This window comes from Bos indicus, chromosome 16, assembly GCF_029378745.1.
Source record: "Bos indicus isolate NIAB-ARS_2022 breed Sahiwal x Tharparkar chromosome 16, NIAB-ARS_B.indTharparkar_mat_pri_1.0, whole genome shotgun sequence".
In the NCBI taxonomy this organism is placed as follows: domain Eukaryota; kingdom Metazoa; phylum Chordata; class Mammalia; order Artiodactyla; family Bovidae; genus Bos; species Bos indicus.
In genome coordinates, this window is record NC_091775.1 from 25,188,018 (window position 1) to 25,206,848 (window position 18,831).

Sequence of the window (18,831 nt, forward strand, 5' to 3'; positions counted from 1 at the left end):
TCTTATTATTGCCTTGAGTCCCTCACCCTTTTTTTTTTGTATCTCTCAAAGTTTCCACCCTGGAAGACTCAATTCAGATTCCACCTTTTCCTTAAAACCTCCCCTGACCAGAGCAGGGCAGCCTGAAAATCTCTTCTCTAAACCACCAGCACCAGGCTTTCCTGCACAGATCAACCAGCACAAGGGTGCGGTCTTGTAATGCTTTCTCTCCGGTTTTCTGGACCTTTTAAAAGGAATACTGACCATTCACTTTTCTTATGTGTATGTGCTGTCTCCCCTGCTGGATTTGAGGGGCACAGTCCATCTATCTGATTTGTCCTTAAAGTGGGCACCAGTGACCCAGGCCGTAGACAAATGCCCGAGGAACTTCCTGGGCCTGAGAGCTTTGTATTAATAAATGCTCCTCTGGAGATGCAGAGGGAAGTAAGGTTACTGGCCTCCTCTAGATTTGTTCCTGTCCAGCCAGGGGAGATGTCTTAATCCATTTTAGGCAAGCAGGAAAAGCTCTCCTACAACCTAGAGTAATCCCCCCTCTCCATAATCCCTCCTCTATTTCACCTGCTGCCTGCCTCAGCCCCCACCCTTGCCTTCCCTACAGCCTCCAGTCAGGCAGGGTTAGTCAAGGAGGCTTCCTGAAGGAGACGAACTTCATTTTTATTTTTAAATTTTTATTGGAGTATAGTTGCTTTACAATGTTGTGTAAATTTCTTCCGTATACCAAATTGAATCAGCTATCAGTTCAGTTCAGTTGCTCAGTTGTGTCTGACTCTTTGCAATCCCATGGACTGCAGCACGCCAGGCCTCCCTGTCTATCATCAACTCCCGGAGTTTACCTAAACTCACGTTCATTGAGTCGGTGATGCCATCCAACCATCTCATCCTCAGTCATCCCCTTCTCCTCTCGCCTTCAATCTTTTCCAGCATCAGAGTCTTTTCAAATGAGTCAGCTCTTCACATCAGGTGGCCAGAGCATTGGAGTTTCAGCTTTATCATCAGTCCTTTCAATGAACACTCAGAACTGAGCTCCTTTAGGATGGACTGGTTGGATCTCCTTGCAGCCCAAGGGACTCTCAAGAGTCTTCTCCAACACCACAGTTCAAAAGCATCAATTCTTCGGCACTCAGCTTTCTTCAAAGTCCAACTCTCACATCCATACATGACCACTGGAAAAACCGTAGCCTTGACTAGACGGACCTTTGTTGGCAAAGTAATATTTGTACCTATATCCCCTCTGTTTTTGGATTTCCTTCCAGTGTAGGAGCATTGAGTAGAGTTCCCTGTGCGGGTTCTCATTAGCTATCTACCTTATACATAGTATCAATAGTGTATATGTGTCCATCTCATCTCCCAATTCCTTTCACCCTCTCGTCCCCCTTGGTATCCATGTGTGTTCTCTACATCAGCATCTCTCTGCTTTGCAAATAAGTTTGTCTGTCCCATTTTTCTAGATTCCACATATGAGTGATACCATACAGTATTTATTCTTCAGAGATGAGTTTCAATTCCGGTTTTACAAGTGAGAGGAAGGGGAGGGTTTCATTTCAGGGGAAAGAATTGACAGATCAAAGGCAGAGGGCGGAAACAGGAAGGCATGATGTAAAGCCAGCCGTCACTGATGGAAATGGCTGCTTAGCTGTCGAATCCTGTGATGTCCCCCCTACAGGGGTGAGTCAGGGCTGGGGCTCCAAAGTGCTCACCTGATTTATGTGCTTTGGCCCCAGGACTCGTGGAATGAGCTTCTTATTGGTGATGTGGAACTGAAAAGGGTGATGGCTTGCTCCAGGTGAGACAAACACGCTGCTGCTCGAGAAGTGGGGAGAAGGGGGGGAGTGTCTGCTTTTTCCAGTGTATGATGCCCTGTGTGTGTGTGCAGGTGCATTTTAACCACAGTGGACTCGGACACCGGCGTCATGAGCAGGAAGGAGCCACTGGAGACCCTGAAGAGGTAAGACTATGCAATTTAATATCTCTTCGAAGAAGCAGGGAGAACACCACGCGGGAGTATTCTTGAAGCAGAAGAGGGTACTAGTGACTGGGTAATTTAGGAAATATTCTGGGTGCTTTGGTCTCAGAATGCCTACTTGCACAACTAATTTTATTTTTCATTTAGAATTCATGATCCGAGCACACGAGTTAAAAAGCAATAATATATGGTTTAGGTATTTTGACCAACTTTACGATGGACTTCCCATTAGGTGACCTCACAAATTCATTAGGTGTGATAAGGGCTTTCCGGTGCTTTAAGAAAGGCCCGACTGTTTTGGAGGAGCATGTTGAAGTATGCAGGAGTGAAGTGAAGTGATACCTGGGGTGTGCTGTTATTTTAGCAAAAGCACACATGGAAAAATATGTCAAATCTTGATAAATAGAATCTGGGTGATAATTAGGTGGGGATTCATTGCATTATTTTTTTTCTACTTTTTTCTTTATCTTAATAGTTTCACAGTAAAATTCTTTTAATGAAAGACAGTGACAGATAAGTTTAAATTGCATAGACCAATATTTACGATAATGGTCATTTTAAAAAGCTGATTATAAAACTGCATATATAGCATTGACTTTTTAATTTGATTTTCCTTTTTAAAATATATAAATGAATCTGAGTAGCTAAAAGGCTGGAAGTCTGTAAAATGAAACATTAATGGAGGTGCTCTTTTGGTAATGGAATTATGGGGAAATATATATTCTGATATGTAGGCTCTAAACTTTCTATAAGCAAGCTGCAGTACTTTAGCTAAAACATTTCATGATCCATGCCCTTCTGTGCTGTTTTCTGCCAAATCTGGAGCCAAGACATGGTGGAAACCCTCAAAGTGATGCTCATCTTCCCTGGTCTTCCATTTTGAATGCAGGGTCACAGGTCAGGTGTCAGGTCTCATTTCTTCAGCTCCTGAGGCCCTCAGCTTGGACCCTGACATGAATCCTTGGGTATTACTTGCAGAAGAGGAGAGGGAAGAAGTGGGGGGGGGGGGTGGTTGGTAACTTCTGCTTTAGTCAAAGCCCCAGAAGACTTGAGGAAGGAATGAAGTGAACTTTGGCCATCTGACATAAAAGGCATCATGAAGAGCACATTAAGAGGAGGTTATACTGGGACTTGTGTGACCAAATTTGTTCCCCTGGAATGGGAGTCTGTTTCGTTCCATCTTTCACTGAGCTCATTGGTCTAAGCTCTCTGGACCACCAGTCTCCTTTAATCAGCACCCATCCCTCTCTTGGGTTTCCCTAGTGGCTCAGATGGTAAAGAATCCACCTGCAATGCAGGAGACCTGGGTTCAACCCCTGAGTTAGGAAGATCGCCTGGAGAAGGGAATGGTTACCCACTCCAGTATTCTTGCCGGGAGAATCCTATGGTCAGAGGAGCCTGGTTGGCTTCAGTCCATGGGGTTGCAAAGAGTCAGACACGGCTGACTGTACACATACATCCCTCTCTGCTGATTCTGCTGACCCAGAAACTACTATCGGCCCCTCCCTGGCAGGCTGAAGCCTGGGGGTGGGGACTCTGTCCCAGACAGCATGTTGCCCCCAGGCATGAAGCCAGCACCTGCGGTCCATGGAGACCAGCGTCCTGCATCAAGACCAGGCTACAGCGAGGTGGACGGTCATTCCAGGGCCAGGCCACATGGCAGAGAGGGAGGTCAGGAGCAGAGTCAAACGAGGTGGGTTGGAGGGAGGTTGGGAGGGGAGATTCCAGATTACTGAGGTGAAGGGCAAATGGCTGCTTTTTCTCTGGATCCCCACCATTGAGTGCAAATTTGCAGAAACATTCAAAGAGGAGGCTACACCTGGATGGGAGGGGAGTTTGGGGGAGAAATCATACATGTATATGTATGGCTGAGTCGCTCTGCTGTACACCTGAAACTATCACAACATTGTTAATCGACTGTGTGTGTGTGTGTGTGTCTGTGTGTGTGTGTGTGTCTGTGTGGCTTACTCACTCAGTCATGTCTGACTCTTTGCAACCCTATAGACTGTAGCCTGCCAGGCTCCTCTGTCCATGGAGCTCTTCAGTCAAGAATACTGGAGTGTATTGCCTTCCCTTCTCCAGGGGATCTTCCCAACCCAGGGATCGAACCTGAATCTCCTGTGTTTCCTGCTTAGCAAGCGGATTCTTTACCATCTGAGCCACCAGAGAAGTCCCATTAATTGGCTATATTTCAATACAAAATAAAAAGTTAAAAAAATAAGCTACAAGGATATATTGTACAACACAGGGAGCATAGCCAATATTTTATAATAACTATAAATGGAGTATTATCTTTAAAAATCATAAATCACTACACCTGGAACATATAATATTGTACATCAACTATGCTTCAATAAAAAAAAAAGAAAAAAGAAGGAGAAAAAAAAGAGTTGGACACGACTTAGCAACTGAATAACAACAAAATGTTAATAGAACACCTAAGATTTATACATTTCACTCCATGTAAATTTTATCATCCCTCAAAAATAGTTAAGAAATTTTAACCCTAGGAAATGATATTCCAGCTGAACTGTTTCAAGGTGAAATTTGCTGACATCTGTGACTTACTTGGAAATGGAAAAAAATGACGATGGATTGATGGATGGATAAATACATATGATAAAGGAAATACAGTAAAATGTTATGTTTTGGGTCAAATGACTGACAATTGGATGTTCTCTGTAAAATTCTTTGAACTCATCTGCCTGTTTGATGATCAAAGTGTAGTTGCTTAGTCGTGTCTGACTCTTTGTGTCTCCATGGACTGTAGCTCACCAGGCTCCTCTGTCCATGGAATTCTCCAGGCCAGAATACTAAAGTGGGTGGCCATTCCCTCCTCCAGGGGATCTTCCTGACTCAGGAGTCGAACCCAGGTCCCTTGCAATGCAGGCTGATTCTTTACCATCTGAGTCACCAGGGAAGCCCAAGAGAGGGATGGGTGCTGATCAAAGGAGGCTGGTGGTCCAAAGAGCTTGGACTAACAAGCTTGGTGAAAGATGGAATGAAACAGACTCCCTTTCCTGCATTGCAGACAGATTCTTTCCGTCCAAGACACCAGGGAAGCCCATCTGTTTGAGGATGATCGTAATGAAATGTTAGAGGAGACTTTATTAGACATGACCGGACACTCCGGAGGGGAGCGAGTCAGAGAAGCTGCAGCGAAGGACTAGTGATTCCTCCAAATGTGCTGGTTCACTCACTATTAGCACAAACTGGAAAATCTTCCATCTTCCCACTTTGCTGTGATCACTGAGCAGCTCTGTGGAGGAGGAGGGCAGGGCAGGTGGGGAAAGCCCCCCATCATGGGGTTAGAGTCCTGGTTCTGCCAGCTGATCAGCAGGCTCTTCTCTAGCTCAGGCCCTGGCTGTTCCTCCCTATGAAGTCAGTGGAGCAGGACAGACCTCCATGGGTTCTGTGTGCAAGCCAGCCAAATGATTTGGAAAATTGGCTGTTATCCATTTGTATACATCATCTTGTTCTCTCCTCCCAACAGTGCTTGGTGCCTGGTACCTTTCCTTCTGGATTCAGAAAGTGTCTTTGGGGCCAGTCCTCTGAATCTTTGGTGCCCCTCCTTCCATTGGGATCTTGTGTTTATAGAAGGAGGAAAATTGACCCCTGGGAGTAGCCCAGCCTTCTGGATCTCCTGCAGCCCCTCAGCAGCCCAACCAGTCCACCCTAATTGCTCTTAATACCCCAGGAGACGGGACAGCCAGCCTAGGTGTCTTCTCCTGTATCTTACTGAGATTTAAATTGCCATAGATGCCGTAATTTATGTCCCTCCCAGGACAGATGGCCATAAATCGGGAAGAGAAAGGCCTGGGCCGCCTGACATAAATCAAAGAAGTGAAGCAAAGTGGTTTCGGGGGCCTCCTCTCTGCTCCCTGGCTTTCCTCCTGGGCAGGATACCTGGGAGCTCTGCTTTCCCTCTTCCCGGGTCCCCTGTGTCCCAGGGCAGTGCTCCAGGAAGGCAGGTTCTCAGCTGGGAGACCAGTGTTGAATGGCTGCTGATTGCAGGCCCAGAGGAACCTTTGTCTGTGAAATACTCACAGTGGAGGCTGGTCTGCTGGCAGGAAAATATGAAGAAGGAATTATTATTTTCTTGCTGGAGGGAGAGTGACTCCCATGCTGATCCCACAGGAGCGGTGTGGGTCTGTCATTGTTCCTTTCAATAGGAAGGATCACCTCGTTCGTTCTGTCGAAACATATGTTTTGTTAGATGCAGGAGGACTTGGACAATGACATTTGCTGCTCTCTGCCTGTGTCAGGCTGTGCTGTGCTGAAGTAAAGACAGAAGGATTTGGTGCGAGTGATACTATGGAAGGAGACAGCTCCCCCCACCCACCAGGCTCTGTCCTCCCCTGCCCCCGTAATTGTGTGACTTTGGCAAGTCAGTTATGTGCTTGATGTTTCAGTTTATTTGTAAAAACGGACCTAATAAGAGTAAGTGGCTGGGTGGTAAAGAATCCACCTGCCAGTGCAGGACACACAGGAGACCAGGGTTCAATCCCTGGGTCAGGAAGATCCCCTGGAGAAGGGAATAGCTACCCACTCCAGTATTCTTGCCTGGAGAATCCCATGGACAGAGGAGCCTGGAGGGCTACAGTCCACGGGGTGGCAAAGAGTTGGACATAACTGAGAGTGAGCACACACGCATGGACTGTATATCTCTCCTGGTTTATGCTCCCCCTTGGTTAGAATAAAGCAATAAACACTACTTTTTAAAATAGATGATAAAATACATAATGACCATGTAGACTGTGGTTATTGATAGTTTCCGCTTATGAGCTTGGCACATTCTGAGAGAAGGAAAATCCTGGAGACACTTCTTTCCGTTTTCTGAGGCTGCATTAAATGCAAGGTAGCCCAACCTGCTTGGCCTTCAGTCCCTCCTGTCTGTGGTGTCTTCACAGTACTGTTTTATTCCTGACCTGCTCATACACATAGCAAGTTGGGTGTCCCCAGAAGTATCCTGTGCCCTCGGTGGGGACCCAGTGGTGATCAGAGACCCTGCTTGCAAACCATGGTCTGGGCATTGACCAATAAGTGAGTAAAGCAAGCAGCTCTCACCAGTCCGCAGCACTTTATAGGTAACAGTTTCCACTCCCACCACACCCTTAAGGATGGAGACCTTTGTTTTAAGTGAAACAAAATGTGTGTCTCCCATTAATGTGGTAGTGTGTTTCGTATTCACTGGAAGAGAAAATTCACTAAGAAAGGTGATTTTATTTATTTTTTGGCTGTGCTGGGTCTTCATTGCTATGAGGGCTTTTCTCTAGTTATGGTGAGTGGGGGCTACTCTTTAGCTGCCGTGCTTGGGCTTGTCACTGTGGTGGCTACTCTAGGGCTTCAATAGTTGCAGCTCCTGGGTTCTAGAGCACAGGTTCAGTAGTTGTGGTGCATGGGCTTAATTGCTCTGTGGCATGTGGAATCTTCACAGACCAGGGATCAAACCCGTGTCTCCTGCATTGGCAGGTGGATTCTTAACCACTGAGCCACCAGGGAAGCCCAAGAAAGGTGATTTTACATGGATTTGCAATTTATTAATCCCATCATCAGGGCTTCCCTGGTGGCTCAGATGGTAAAGAATCTGCCTGCAAAATAGGAGACCTGGGTTTCATCCCTGGGTTGGGAAGATCCCCTGGAGAAGGAAATGGCAACCCACTCCCGTATTCTTGCCTGTAGAATCCCATGGATAGAGGAGATTGGTGGGCTACAGTCCATGGGGTTACCAGCACCACAATCCTATCATCAGCTGCAAAAGCAAAATTTGTATATTTGGAAGAAAAAAATCAAGGAAGATCCATGTATGAGATCATGCCTTGTTTTCAGTCTCTTGAACAAAAAGCTTGGTGTGGATGTGAATTCACAGACAGTGGACAATATCGCCTCAGTCCCACAAGGGGTCGCTGTTGATCTCGTTTGTCGAGTCTCCCCACAGATCAATGGCGACAATGTCAGCAGGAGCGTCAGTGGGACAGAGCTGGGGGCTTTTGGTAGTGCCGCGCCTACAAACCAACTCCTTGGCCCAACCCTGAGCAGGTTAAGGGGCTGGGCTGGGAGGGGTGGCAACCCCTGTGGGTCCTCCCTTCCTAAATTACCTGGAGGGGGAGTACCTGTGTGTGTGGGTGGTGATGTCAAGGGGCAAGGAAACCCATGCATGGCTGAAGGTTTGTGCAGAATAAATATTAACCCCCTCACCTCTTCTCATGTGTGTGTGTGTAGTACCCAGGAGGTACAAAGATGACCAGGGGTCACATCCCTGGTGGGAAAAGTCCTGACTCTGAAGTGAGCCAGACCTCAGTTCTGGCCTGAGCCTGACCACTTAGATCCTGGGCAAGTCTGTTACTCCTCTGACACCTCCCTGTGAAGTGGGGGCGATACATATTCCCACATAGGCACATTGTAGGGATTAACAGATAATCTGTGTGATGTTCTTTGTAAACTGTCAGTGTTTGCACAGAACTGACTCTCAAACCCCTCTCTCAGATAATCAGAGCCTCAGGCTCCCCAGCTTGCAAGAAGCAGAAATCCCGAGTCATAAAGTGCCCGATCTGCCTCCATCCTGAAGAAGTCACCCTCCGACAGACACATCTCCAAATGTCCCTGGTACTGCAGGCTGAGAATGGAGAGGCAGGCTAGGAGACGTGCCTGGTCCCCAGGGTCCAGCATCAGTGCAGACCTGACTGCAGAGCAGGGGAATGTTGTTGGCCAGGCAGGACCGGCTGGATCAGCGGCTCATGGTTCCCATTCACCTGTTGATTTATTTGTTGGCTCAACCAACCTCATTTCGAGTGGCTTCAACGTACCAGGTGCCAGGCTGCTGGCATACAACAATGACCAGAACAGACATAGCGCCTGCAGCTGGGGGCAGAGGCTAGAGGTTTCACCCTCCCCATTTTCTCATTAGCCACCTCTGATATGCAGAACAAAATTAGACCTGAGTTGTTGCAATAGTTTTTTTTCTCAGAAAACAGTAGAATGAAAAAGTGCTTTCCATCAAAATGCTATAAAAATGATTAAAGTTGGAGTTAGATTAAATGAGAGACAGAAGGAAACCTTTCTCCTGGTGGAGGTGGGGGAGGGGAGAATCTTGCCATGTTATTCATGCACATCCCATGTACACTTTTCCTGGTGATTCTTGCATTTTTTGCCTGAAAAAGATGTGAATTTGTTGTTTCCGTTTAGTTGTTCATTCATGTTCGACTCTTTTGTGATCCCATGGGCTGTAGCCTGCCAGGCTCCTCTGGCCATGGGATTTCCCAGGCAAGAATACTGGAGTGGGTTGCCGTTTCCTCCTCCAGGGGATCTTTCCAACCCAGGGATCCAACGTGATTCTCCTGCCTTGCAGGCAAATTCTTTGCCGTTGAGCCACTGGGGAAGCTCCAAAGATAGGAATATTGCTCCTAACAGAGGGTTTTATACCAACACGTTTAATTTGTTCAACAGATGATTGTGGGTCACCGGTGACATACAGGGCCCAGCCTTGGGTGTGAGTGATACAAGGGAGTTAGTCACATTTCCTGCTCTCCACAGACTCTCTGTCTTGTAGAACAGGCAGACATGCTCTAACAGTGCAGGACACAGCACATGTGTGTTCAAGGGGCAGCAGAGGAAATCCAGGATGGGGAGACCACTCCTAGCCCGGGGATCCTGAGTTTCTTTCCTAGGACATGTGGCTTTGGAGTTGGGCCTTGAAGAAAAGGTAGATTTCTAGTGCTTGGGGAACTGGGGGAGGGGAGCCCAGAGAGGAGCCACCAAGCCAGGGGGGTAGAAAAGAGTTATTAGAGTTATCTGAGGATGCATAAAGTGAGATTATTGACAGTGGAAGAAAAAAGAGAAAATTCAAAAGACGTGGTACAGGAAAAACCTCAGGACCTGGCAGCTATGAACACACTGGAAAGGGAGGGAACCAGTGCAAAGGATGACTCCAGGCCTCTCAGCCTGACGGACTGCTCAGGCTGTGGTTTTGATCACAGATGTGGAGTCAGGAGGAGAGATGCCGAGGGAAGTGATAAAGTAATGTCTATCCAACCAGTCCATTCTGAAGGAGATCAGCCCTGGGATTTCTTTGGAAGGAGTGATGCTAAAGCTGAAACTCCAGTACTTTGGCCACCTCCAATGAGTCAACAGTTGACTCATTGGAAAAGACTCTGATGCTGGGAGGGATTGGGGGCAGGAGGAGAAGGGAACGACAGAGGATGAGATGGCTGGATGGCATCACTGACTCGAGGGACGAGAGTCTGAGTGAACTCCGGGAGTTGGTGATGGACAAGGAGGCCTGGCCCGTGCTGCGATTCATGGGGTCGCAAAGAGTCGGACACGACTGAGCGACTGAACTGAACTGAAGCATACTGAGTCCCTAATTCCTTAATGCCGAAAAAGGGAACATTCCAAAGAGAAAAGAGGTGGGAATGTGGCCATTGGTAACACTTTGGTCGTCTGTGCACTGGGCACAACCCCAGGAGTCGCTGTTCTGACCTCTTGAAGGGAACGCGCTCGCTGGAGCGGGGCAACATGGCGGCCCTGTGTGTGGATCCGTCCGCTGAGAAGAGATCACGTACCGTTTGAGCTCTTCCTTCTGATTGGCTGTGACTCATTATGGTCTTTTTCCTGTTGCAGTTACCGCCTGTGTGACCCTTCTGAACGAAAGTTATACGGAAAATCACCCCTCTTTGGACAATATTTTGTCCTGGAAAACCCAGGGACCATCCACGTGGGAGACCCTGTGTACCTGCTCGGCCAGGAATAGGAATCATATGTCCTAGAATAGCAGATGCGTTTAAAAAAATGTCCTCAAAACTGACAACACTTGAAACACAGTATTTTGAAATGGGGCATTTGACTCTTCGGCATTTTCTTTAGAACTGTGATCTCCAAGTTTTTCATCTTTCTCTGGACTTCTTCCTTGTGTCCCAGTGCTTCCAGCGTCCCAGCCTACAAAGCAAAGAAAGGTTTGATAACTTAATAGGACTTCAGTAAGTCATCTAAATGATAAGGCAGGATTCTAAAAATCACTTGTTTAACTATGATTGTGGAATAATGTTTTCTCCTTCTTCTCCATTCACCTACTCATAACCTCCATCATCTTACTGCTATGCCTTAGGGAAAAGGAGAGAAGAGAAAGGGTGGGGGATCGAGAGAAATGTTCTGGAATATTTTCTTACCCCGTTCCTCAGCATGCAATGGAAATTAAATAGCACTCCAAATAAGGCTGGACTGTCACTTCACTTTTCCCGCTCAAGTCCTAGACAGGCTTTTAAAAGGGTATAAAGAGCCTGGCCTTCAGTAAACACTCAGACGTTGGTTTCCCCTAGATCGTTTTGGATCTGGCGCTATTACCTTAGTGTCCATGGCATTTGATGGATCCTTCAGGGCACACTGTGCCTCTGGGCGGCAAGACAGCAGAGATGTCAGGGAAGAAAATCAACTCAAGAGAGCAGCATTGCTGTCAGACTCTGATATGGAATAGGAAGAATGGAAGACAAAATCTTCCTTGCCATGGAACAGAATATCAACTATATCCCATTGGTGAGACCAAACTTTTCCCAGTATACAAGAGGGAACAGTCACACTAAGTAGGCGAGGCACCCTTGCCTCCTCTTGTCTGAGATGCTGTTGATGTCACCCTGGGAAACGATGCCCAAAGAAATGGTCAGGAGGGGACATGATGCCACCTAGTGGCATTGTCACAGCTCAGCCATGCTGTTGCAAAGAGGGAAACGGACCGATAGGTTTTAGTTTTCTAGCCTAGAAAATTTTTTTTGAAAGAAACTGAGATAACCTCTAGGTATTCTCTGCTGCTCTGCTGTGGGAACTTGGCCCTAAAAGCGTGGCTGTGCTGTCACGGGGTCCTTCTGGATCTTGCTGGTCCCATCAACTCAAGACTGGTTGCTCCTCCTCAAAACCAGGATGAAAAAGTCCTGAGACCCATGGATGAGAAGAAATGTGATTGTGTGATTTGAAATAAACCACTGTATTTCAGGTTTTGAATAAAATCTTTCAAAGGAGAAAAGCAAAACATATGTCAATTCACTTAACAACCAGTATCTAATTTTTCTCCTCATCAAATTATATAACTCTAGTATCTGATGATGTTTATCTTTCATTGCCATTTTGCTCTTTGTATTAGGAAGCTAAGTCATGAAAAATGTGTTTCTAAACTGTAAATAAATGGAAGCTGCTTTGACTAGTTTCAGGTTGTACTCACTTCTTGGCAAGAAGTCAGACTTTGAAGCTGACAGATGTGAATGGGCAAAACCAATCATTCTGTCACCTCACACACGTACACACACACACAACATCTTCAGGCATACTCTCGTCTTTGAAGGGCTGTCATGTAAACATACTTTTCAACCTAAAGCCGTGTATGTTTCACTTTGGTTTTATACAAGTGGTTAGTAATGGTTGGAACCTAGCCTAGTTCTGAGGTTAAGTTATAAGGTAACAGGTGCACGTATATATGTTTTCTGGTTGGTGAATTATTGGAATTTGTTTTCCCCACGCTTGAAGTGAAGTGGAATTAAAATAATTAATCAGTCATCCTTGGCCCATCACCTTCCCCAATAAATTCACTTTATGCTGAAACTACAGATAAATTAAAGTAAAAATATTGGATTGGCCAATACAATGGAAAAACCCAAACAAACTTTCTGGCCAACCCAGAAAGAATTCAGCAAGTAGCATTACTAATTGGACCTTGGAAATCCATGGCAGAACGCACACAGGATTTAGGGAACCATGTGATTATCAGTTCTGTTGAGAGCAGCCAATACTTAGACAGTGATGAGAAACTCAAGGTTGGTTTGGTGGCTGGCCCTAGATAGTATTCAGGGCAAGGTGAATGCCTTAGACCGGAACTTCTAACCCCTTTTCAATAGTAACAGCCACTTCCCAAGGAACTCAGTGTGTGTCAAAGGCCACACTCATGCAGACCCTGTCCTGTGCATTGCAGGGCAGCCTTCCAATTGAAGGGGTACCCTAACCCCCTCCTCATTTGTGCAGAGTCTCCTGCTCCTCAGAGTGTGAGGAAGATTCCAGTTTTAAGACAGAGGTTCCAGTGACCTCTAGAATCTCAGAGTCGTTGCCAAGCTTTCTGTCAGTGAGATTTAAAAACCATTTACTTGTGTTTATTTTATATTTAATGAGTTGGTTAATGCCAAAGGCAGGACTGAAGTCTGGTTTATTTTGGAGACTGAACCTTTGCACACAATTCGACTTGAAATAGAGGGTCAGGAGTAGAGACCATCGCAGACTGTCAGAGAGGTCTCCTTAAAGCTGTGGACGATGGGCTTTCACGGTCAGACAAAAGCAGCCACTGTCGGTGTGTGTTTCGTTCTGGGTGGCAGTGTCTTCTGCAGCCACACTGTGCAGTCTGAGAATTACAGAACAGCTGGAGACCCTGCAAAGGACCGTGTGGGAAAAAGCCTAGGCAGGCTGCTTAAAGGGCCACATTGCCAGCTACTCCCCAGAAAAGGTCAGATCATCACAAATAGGAGCAAGAAACAGCAACTTACACACAAGGGCAGAAAGAAATCAGGGTGGGCCTGATGGAAATTAGGCCGGACAATGCGAAAAACTCCTCGTCTCCTACCGGTTGAGGAGATGCCCTTGGGGGAGGGCTGCTGGTTTGCTAGAACTGTGTGAAAAGGTCAGGCAAGCTTGACTTAGCCAAGTGTGACTTTGGAAAACCATCTGGAGGCTGTCACCAGCAGTGACGGTAGGCAGGTACCCCCCAAACTCAGTGACAAATCAAAGCAATCCATGGTGGCCAAGAACAGATACTGTGGAGTCTCTCAAAGATGCCAGAGTGACTCTCAGGCCTGTTGATACCTTAACACCGCACATCACTAAGTTTGACTGGGTCCGGGATGTTCTGAAAGTTTGCTTGCAGTGTTAGACACTCAGTTGTGTTCGACTCTGCCACTCCATGGACTGCAGCCCTCTAGGCTCCTCTGTCCACGGAATTCTCCAGGCAAGAATACTGGAGTTGGTAGCTATTCCCTTCTCCAGGGGATCTTCCCTACTCAGAGATCGAACCCAGGCCTCTTGCATTGCAAGTGGATTATTTACTGTCGGAGCTTGCAGGGAAGCTACTAAAAAATGAATTCCCTGGACTAATAACTTTGGGAAGTCTGGCATGCCTCACTCCTCTTCCAAAGGCCCAGCAGCCAGTACAGGGCGCCAGAGAGAACTGCAGTGAAGAATTCTGTTTGGGTTTAACACTGCCCTCCTCAGAGGTCTATTTCTGGTCACCTTTTGGGAAGCTTTGCACTGATCTCTAGAGGGAGGACCAGCCAGAAATGAGGTCTGTGCTGAGCCAGAGGTTGTTCATTAGAAGAGGGAAGACGATAAAGGGCCCCTGCCACGTGGAAGAGGCCTCTCACTGGACCAGAAGGATGGGACTGGACTAAAACGTTAAAGGGAGGAGTGGAGAGGGTGTCTTAGACCAGCTCTCCTGCCAAAGCCCGTAGGAAGAAGCAGTTCCTTTCTTTGGACTCATTTTCCAAACCTGTTTTCGTGGTTAGATGGAGTGGATCAGAGTGAGAGGCGGAAACCCAGGCTCTCCAGTCCTGGTCTTACAGTAGTATGTAACACAAGGGCTCCAGCATGCTTCATGGGCCAGGGAGGCCCTATCCCTTGTCCGCCAGCTTCACTTTTCTTTGGCAACTATGCTCAACCAAAGTTGCCTCCCACCACATTAAGCAGAATTACCCCAGGGGTGCTAGTGCTCCCGACTGTACATACACATTCACTCTATACTATGATCTCATACCAGCAAGAACAGACATTACTTGCTTCTACCGCTTTCTTAGAAATGGATGAGTGAGTGATGATAGTGTCTCAAGTTACCCAGTTTCAAGAAAGGGGAAGGATCTGGCTCAGTACCATGATGTTCTTAGAACTGGGATAATAAAAATGTACCTGAGGCATTCCTTTGTCTGCATGGACTGGATTGTCTTCAGAGGAGAAGGCTCAGGCCACAGCCTTGACTCTGATCCTGCTCTCCCTCAAAACACAGCTGACAGGGGACCGAGGGGACCACCTGGTCCCACGCTCCACGGTCTAGCTCAGAAAGAGGAGTTGCCTTAATCACATTATTAGTCTTCCCGGACAGACAGTCAGCTGTATTAAGGAAGAAAGGGACCTGAGAAGTGACTTCCCATTTGACTTCTTCCAAGGCTGGTTTTCAGAGAAGGCAATGGCACCCCACTCCAGAAGAAGGAGAAGGCAATGGCACCCCACTCCAGTACTCTTGCCTGGAAAATCCCGTGGACGGAGGAGCCTGGTAGGCTCCAGTCCATGGGGTCGCTAAGAGTCGGACATGACTGAGCGACTTCACTTTCACTTTTCACTTTTATGCATTGGAGAAGGAAATGGCAACCCACTCCAGTGTTCTTGCCTGGAGAATCCCGGGGACAGAGGAGCCTAGTGGGCTGCCGTCTATGGGGTCGCACAGAGTCGGACACGACTGAAGCGACTTAGCAGCAGCAGCAAGGCTGGTTTTATTCGATGGGTCAAGTTCATTCATGTTTAATTATTGGCAGATCTCATCTCTTCACCCTTGGTGATCCTCTGTCATGCTCCTTTACCTTTAGAGAGCATTTTAGTTTATTGTATTTACTTTTAATACTATACTAGCTTTGAAAATTTTTTGTGTTTAATTTTTAAAAATTATTTATTTGGCCACCCTTTGCAACACATGGGATCTTAGTTCTCTGACCAAAGCTCGAACCCACACTCCCTGCAGTGGAAGTGTGGAGTCTTAACCAGTGGATCACCAGGGAAGCCCCCTCCTACAGCATTTTAAATGGTTCTTCCCTCTGCCTCCCTCATGAGGCCCACAGCCCCTGATTCTTCTTCATCCTTGGAAGCCCCTCTTCTCTCTGCCTGTGTCTTCAATGGTCAAGGTTCTAGTCCATATGCAGCTTGGTGGGATCTAAGTCAAGTTCAAACCTCTATGGGCTTTTCTGGGAGTATTGTAAATAAGGTATTGTTGTCATAATTATTTCTGATTAATATTTTTACACCTAATAAAGTCTCAAAGTGATGGCGTGTACTTGGTCTAGGGGAGGACCATCTTCCAGATGACTTGCCAACAATTAAAGTGGCTTGTTAGTCGGAGGCCCAGGACGACCAAGGACAGCTGGAGAGCTCTTCTTTGCAAGCAGCTCTGGTTAACATCAACCGGGAAAGCTCTTTGTAAACACATGAATAATTGATCGTCCCGCGCTCACATAGCTACCGAGGATCTGAGCCCGTATGACTCATTTGCGAGCCATTCCTGTCGTCTGGATGCCATAACATTGGAGGAATGATGATCGTTTCTTGGAGATTCTTCTGTGGCCAGAGTTGCCAAGACCAAGGCTGTAATGGTTTGTTATGATGACCTTTGTTATTCCATTAGGCTCAATTGCTTTAAAAAATGATGTGTGCATACTTTCGGAACGTTTTTACCCTTTACGTTGACCTGACATCATAGTTTATATTACAGAATGTATTAATGACAGAGGAGTGTTTTCATGTCCCAAGGACAAATTTTAACAACCATAATCTGCCCTCAGTCATCATAAATATAAATGTATTGGTCAAACAGATCTCGTTAATGTGGCCAAGATAAATGCAAGCCTATATTTTAAGGCAGTTGAAGTCCTAGAGAATATATTTGGAGCCTTTTGTGGGACTCAGAGATCTTGTATACGTGCTATCAGAAGGTTGAGAAAATTAACATGTTTCCCCCTTGGGTTTGGCGTTGGACAGATATTAACGTCTTGGGGATGTCAAATCAGATTGTTCACATAGTTTCTGGACACCATTAATGCCTGGTGGGGTGAATCTTAGTTCTTAAAGCTGTACTCTCATTATGCTCGCAGGGCTTTTGAAAGGAAAGGAGATACAGATCTCAAGTCTCAGCCATGTGTTGCTCAACCATATTTCCCTGTTTCAGACTGTGTTTTAAAGTTTTAATTGTATTAATCTCACTTGCCCCAACATCTTGCTTCCTGTGGGAGGAGGTGCCTTCCCACAGATGCGTGTCTGACGTTTTGCATCATCTCAGTTGGCAATGAGTATATTTGCAGATAATGTTCTGGACATGAGCTGTCGGAAGAGTCCAATACTTTTACTCTTTGTTACGCTACGTTTAGAAGTGTGGGTCTTTATTAGTAGTATCCACATTTCAAGCTTCTCAGGCAGAAAATAAATAGTTGTTCTAAGAAGCCCTTTCTCATCATGTTTTTATACTGAACCACGAAAATGTGTTTAAGGCGGTAATGTCTCACATGCTACCCCCGAGAGAGCAGACTGTTTATAGGGATGAGTTCATCTCCCCCAGATACGGTAAACATGGTGCCATCATTAACCTCTTTGTGGATTACAGTCACCTGGCAATGATTGATGAGCACCTCAAATAAAACCATTTACCCTTCTTCCTTTAAAGGAGTCCTTTGAGAAGAATCTTTCCTTCTCAATTTGCTATGGCCTTTGGCAAAACACACATGGGGCACTTTTTAAAAAATACTTTTTATTGCAGTCTAATTGTTTACCAGGTGGCGCTAGTGGTAAAGAACCCACAGGCCACGCAGGAGACCTAAGAGGCTTGGGTTCAATCCCTGGGTTGGGAAGATCCCCTGGAGGAGATGGCAACACACTCCAGTATTCCTGCCTGGAGAATCCTATGGGCAGAGGAGTGTGGCAGGCTATAGTCCATGGGGTTGCAGAGTCGGACATGACTAAAGCGACTTAGCACACACACACACAGCTGCTTTACAATGTTGTGCTAGCTTCTTCTGCACAGTAAAATGAATCAGTCGTACATATACATATATTCCCTCCCTTTGGATTTCCCTCCCATTTAGGACACCCCAGAGCACTGAGTAGAGTTCCCTGTGCTATACAATAGGTTCCCATCAATTGTTTATTAGTATAGTATAGTATCAATAGTGTATATGTGCCAATCCAACAACAGAAACTGAGGCACGTATACCCAAGTTCGTAGCAGCCAAGAGTGGAAAACAAATGAAATGTCCACCGACAGATGAATGGATAAACAAATTGTATCCATACAATGGAAGGTGATTCAGCCTCAGAGAGGAAAATAATTCTGACATGTGCTACAACACAGATGAACCTTAAGGATATTATGCTATGTGAAAAAGGCCAGTCACAAAATGACAAATGCTGTATGATTCTACTCATACGAGGTATCTAGTATAATCAAATGTATAGAGATAGAAGAGTTGTGATTGTCAGGGGCTGGAGGAGAGAGGATGGTGGTTATTGTTTAATGAGTGTGGGCCTTCAGGTTTGCAAGAGGACAAGAGTTCTGGAGAGGAATGGTGGTGATGGTTACACAACAATGTGAAAATACATAATACTACTGAATTGTATACTTGAAAATTGTTAACAGCATAAGTTTTATGTGTATTCTACACCAAATAAAAAACAATATTAAAAAAAAATGAGAATGAGGTACAAGAGAGGCTTAGAGTTGAATTAATCCAAACTCTAAGGCCCCTTCCTGGAAAGCCAGCGCAGGCTACAGCTGCTGTCAGAGCCACAACCTTCTCCTCCCCACACCCCAGGACATCAAGAACTCTTCTTACTGAAGCTAAAGAGAATAAGAATTTGACATGTAATGTCTTTGAACTTGACTGAGAGTGGGATAATTTAATTTCAGGCTTTAACTTCTTTGGATCTTGTAAGAGGATTAAATTTTGGTCTTGGGACTCACTAGTAACTTGATACTGAGAAGGGTAAGTTCAAGTGTAGAACATCTTATATTTGGGATGCTTTTATGATATAAATTAAGATATGTTGGTTTTAATGCATAACTTCTGATGCGCTATGTTGGTCAATGTAGCTTGAAATAA

The 18,831-nt window shown here is 45.9% G+C and overlaps 1 protein-coding gene across 5 annotated transcripts in view; it reads left to right on the forward strand.

The window, feature by feature from the left end:
- LOC139176340 (mitochondrial amidoxime-reducing component 1-like) overlaps nucleotides 1–18,831 on the forward strand; it is a 45,438-nt gene that overhangs the window by 12,341 nt on the left and 14,266 nt on the right. For 2 of the 5 annotated variants that reach the window (XM_070767976.1, XM_070767979.1), the window contains 3 exons: nucleotides 1,722–1,783; nucleotides 1,874–1,945; nucleotides 10,583–12,154. In XM_070767976.1, the coding sequence (XP_070624077.1) occupies nucleotides 1,722–1,783; nucleotides 1,874–1,945; nucleotides 10,583–10,712 (264 nt within the window). In that variant the 3' untranslated portion in view covers nucleotides 10,713–12,154. Of the gene's footprint in view, nucleotides 1–921; nucleotides 1,415–1,721; nucleotides 1,784–1,873; nucleotides 1,946–10,582; nucleotides 12,155–18,831 lie in introns of those variants that run through there. The other 3 variants (XM_070767978.1, XM_070767977.1, XM_070767980.1) reach the window with 2 other exon arrangements.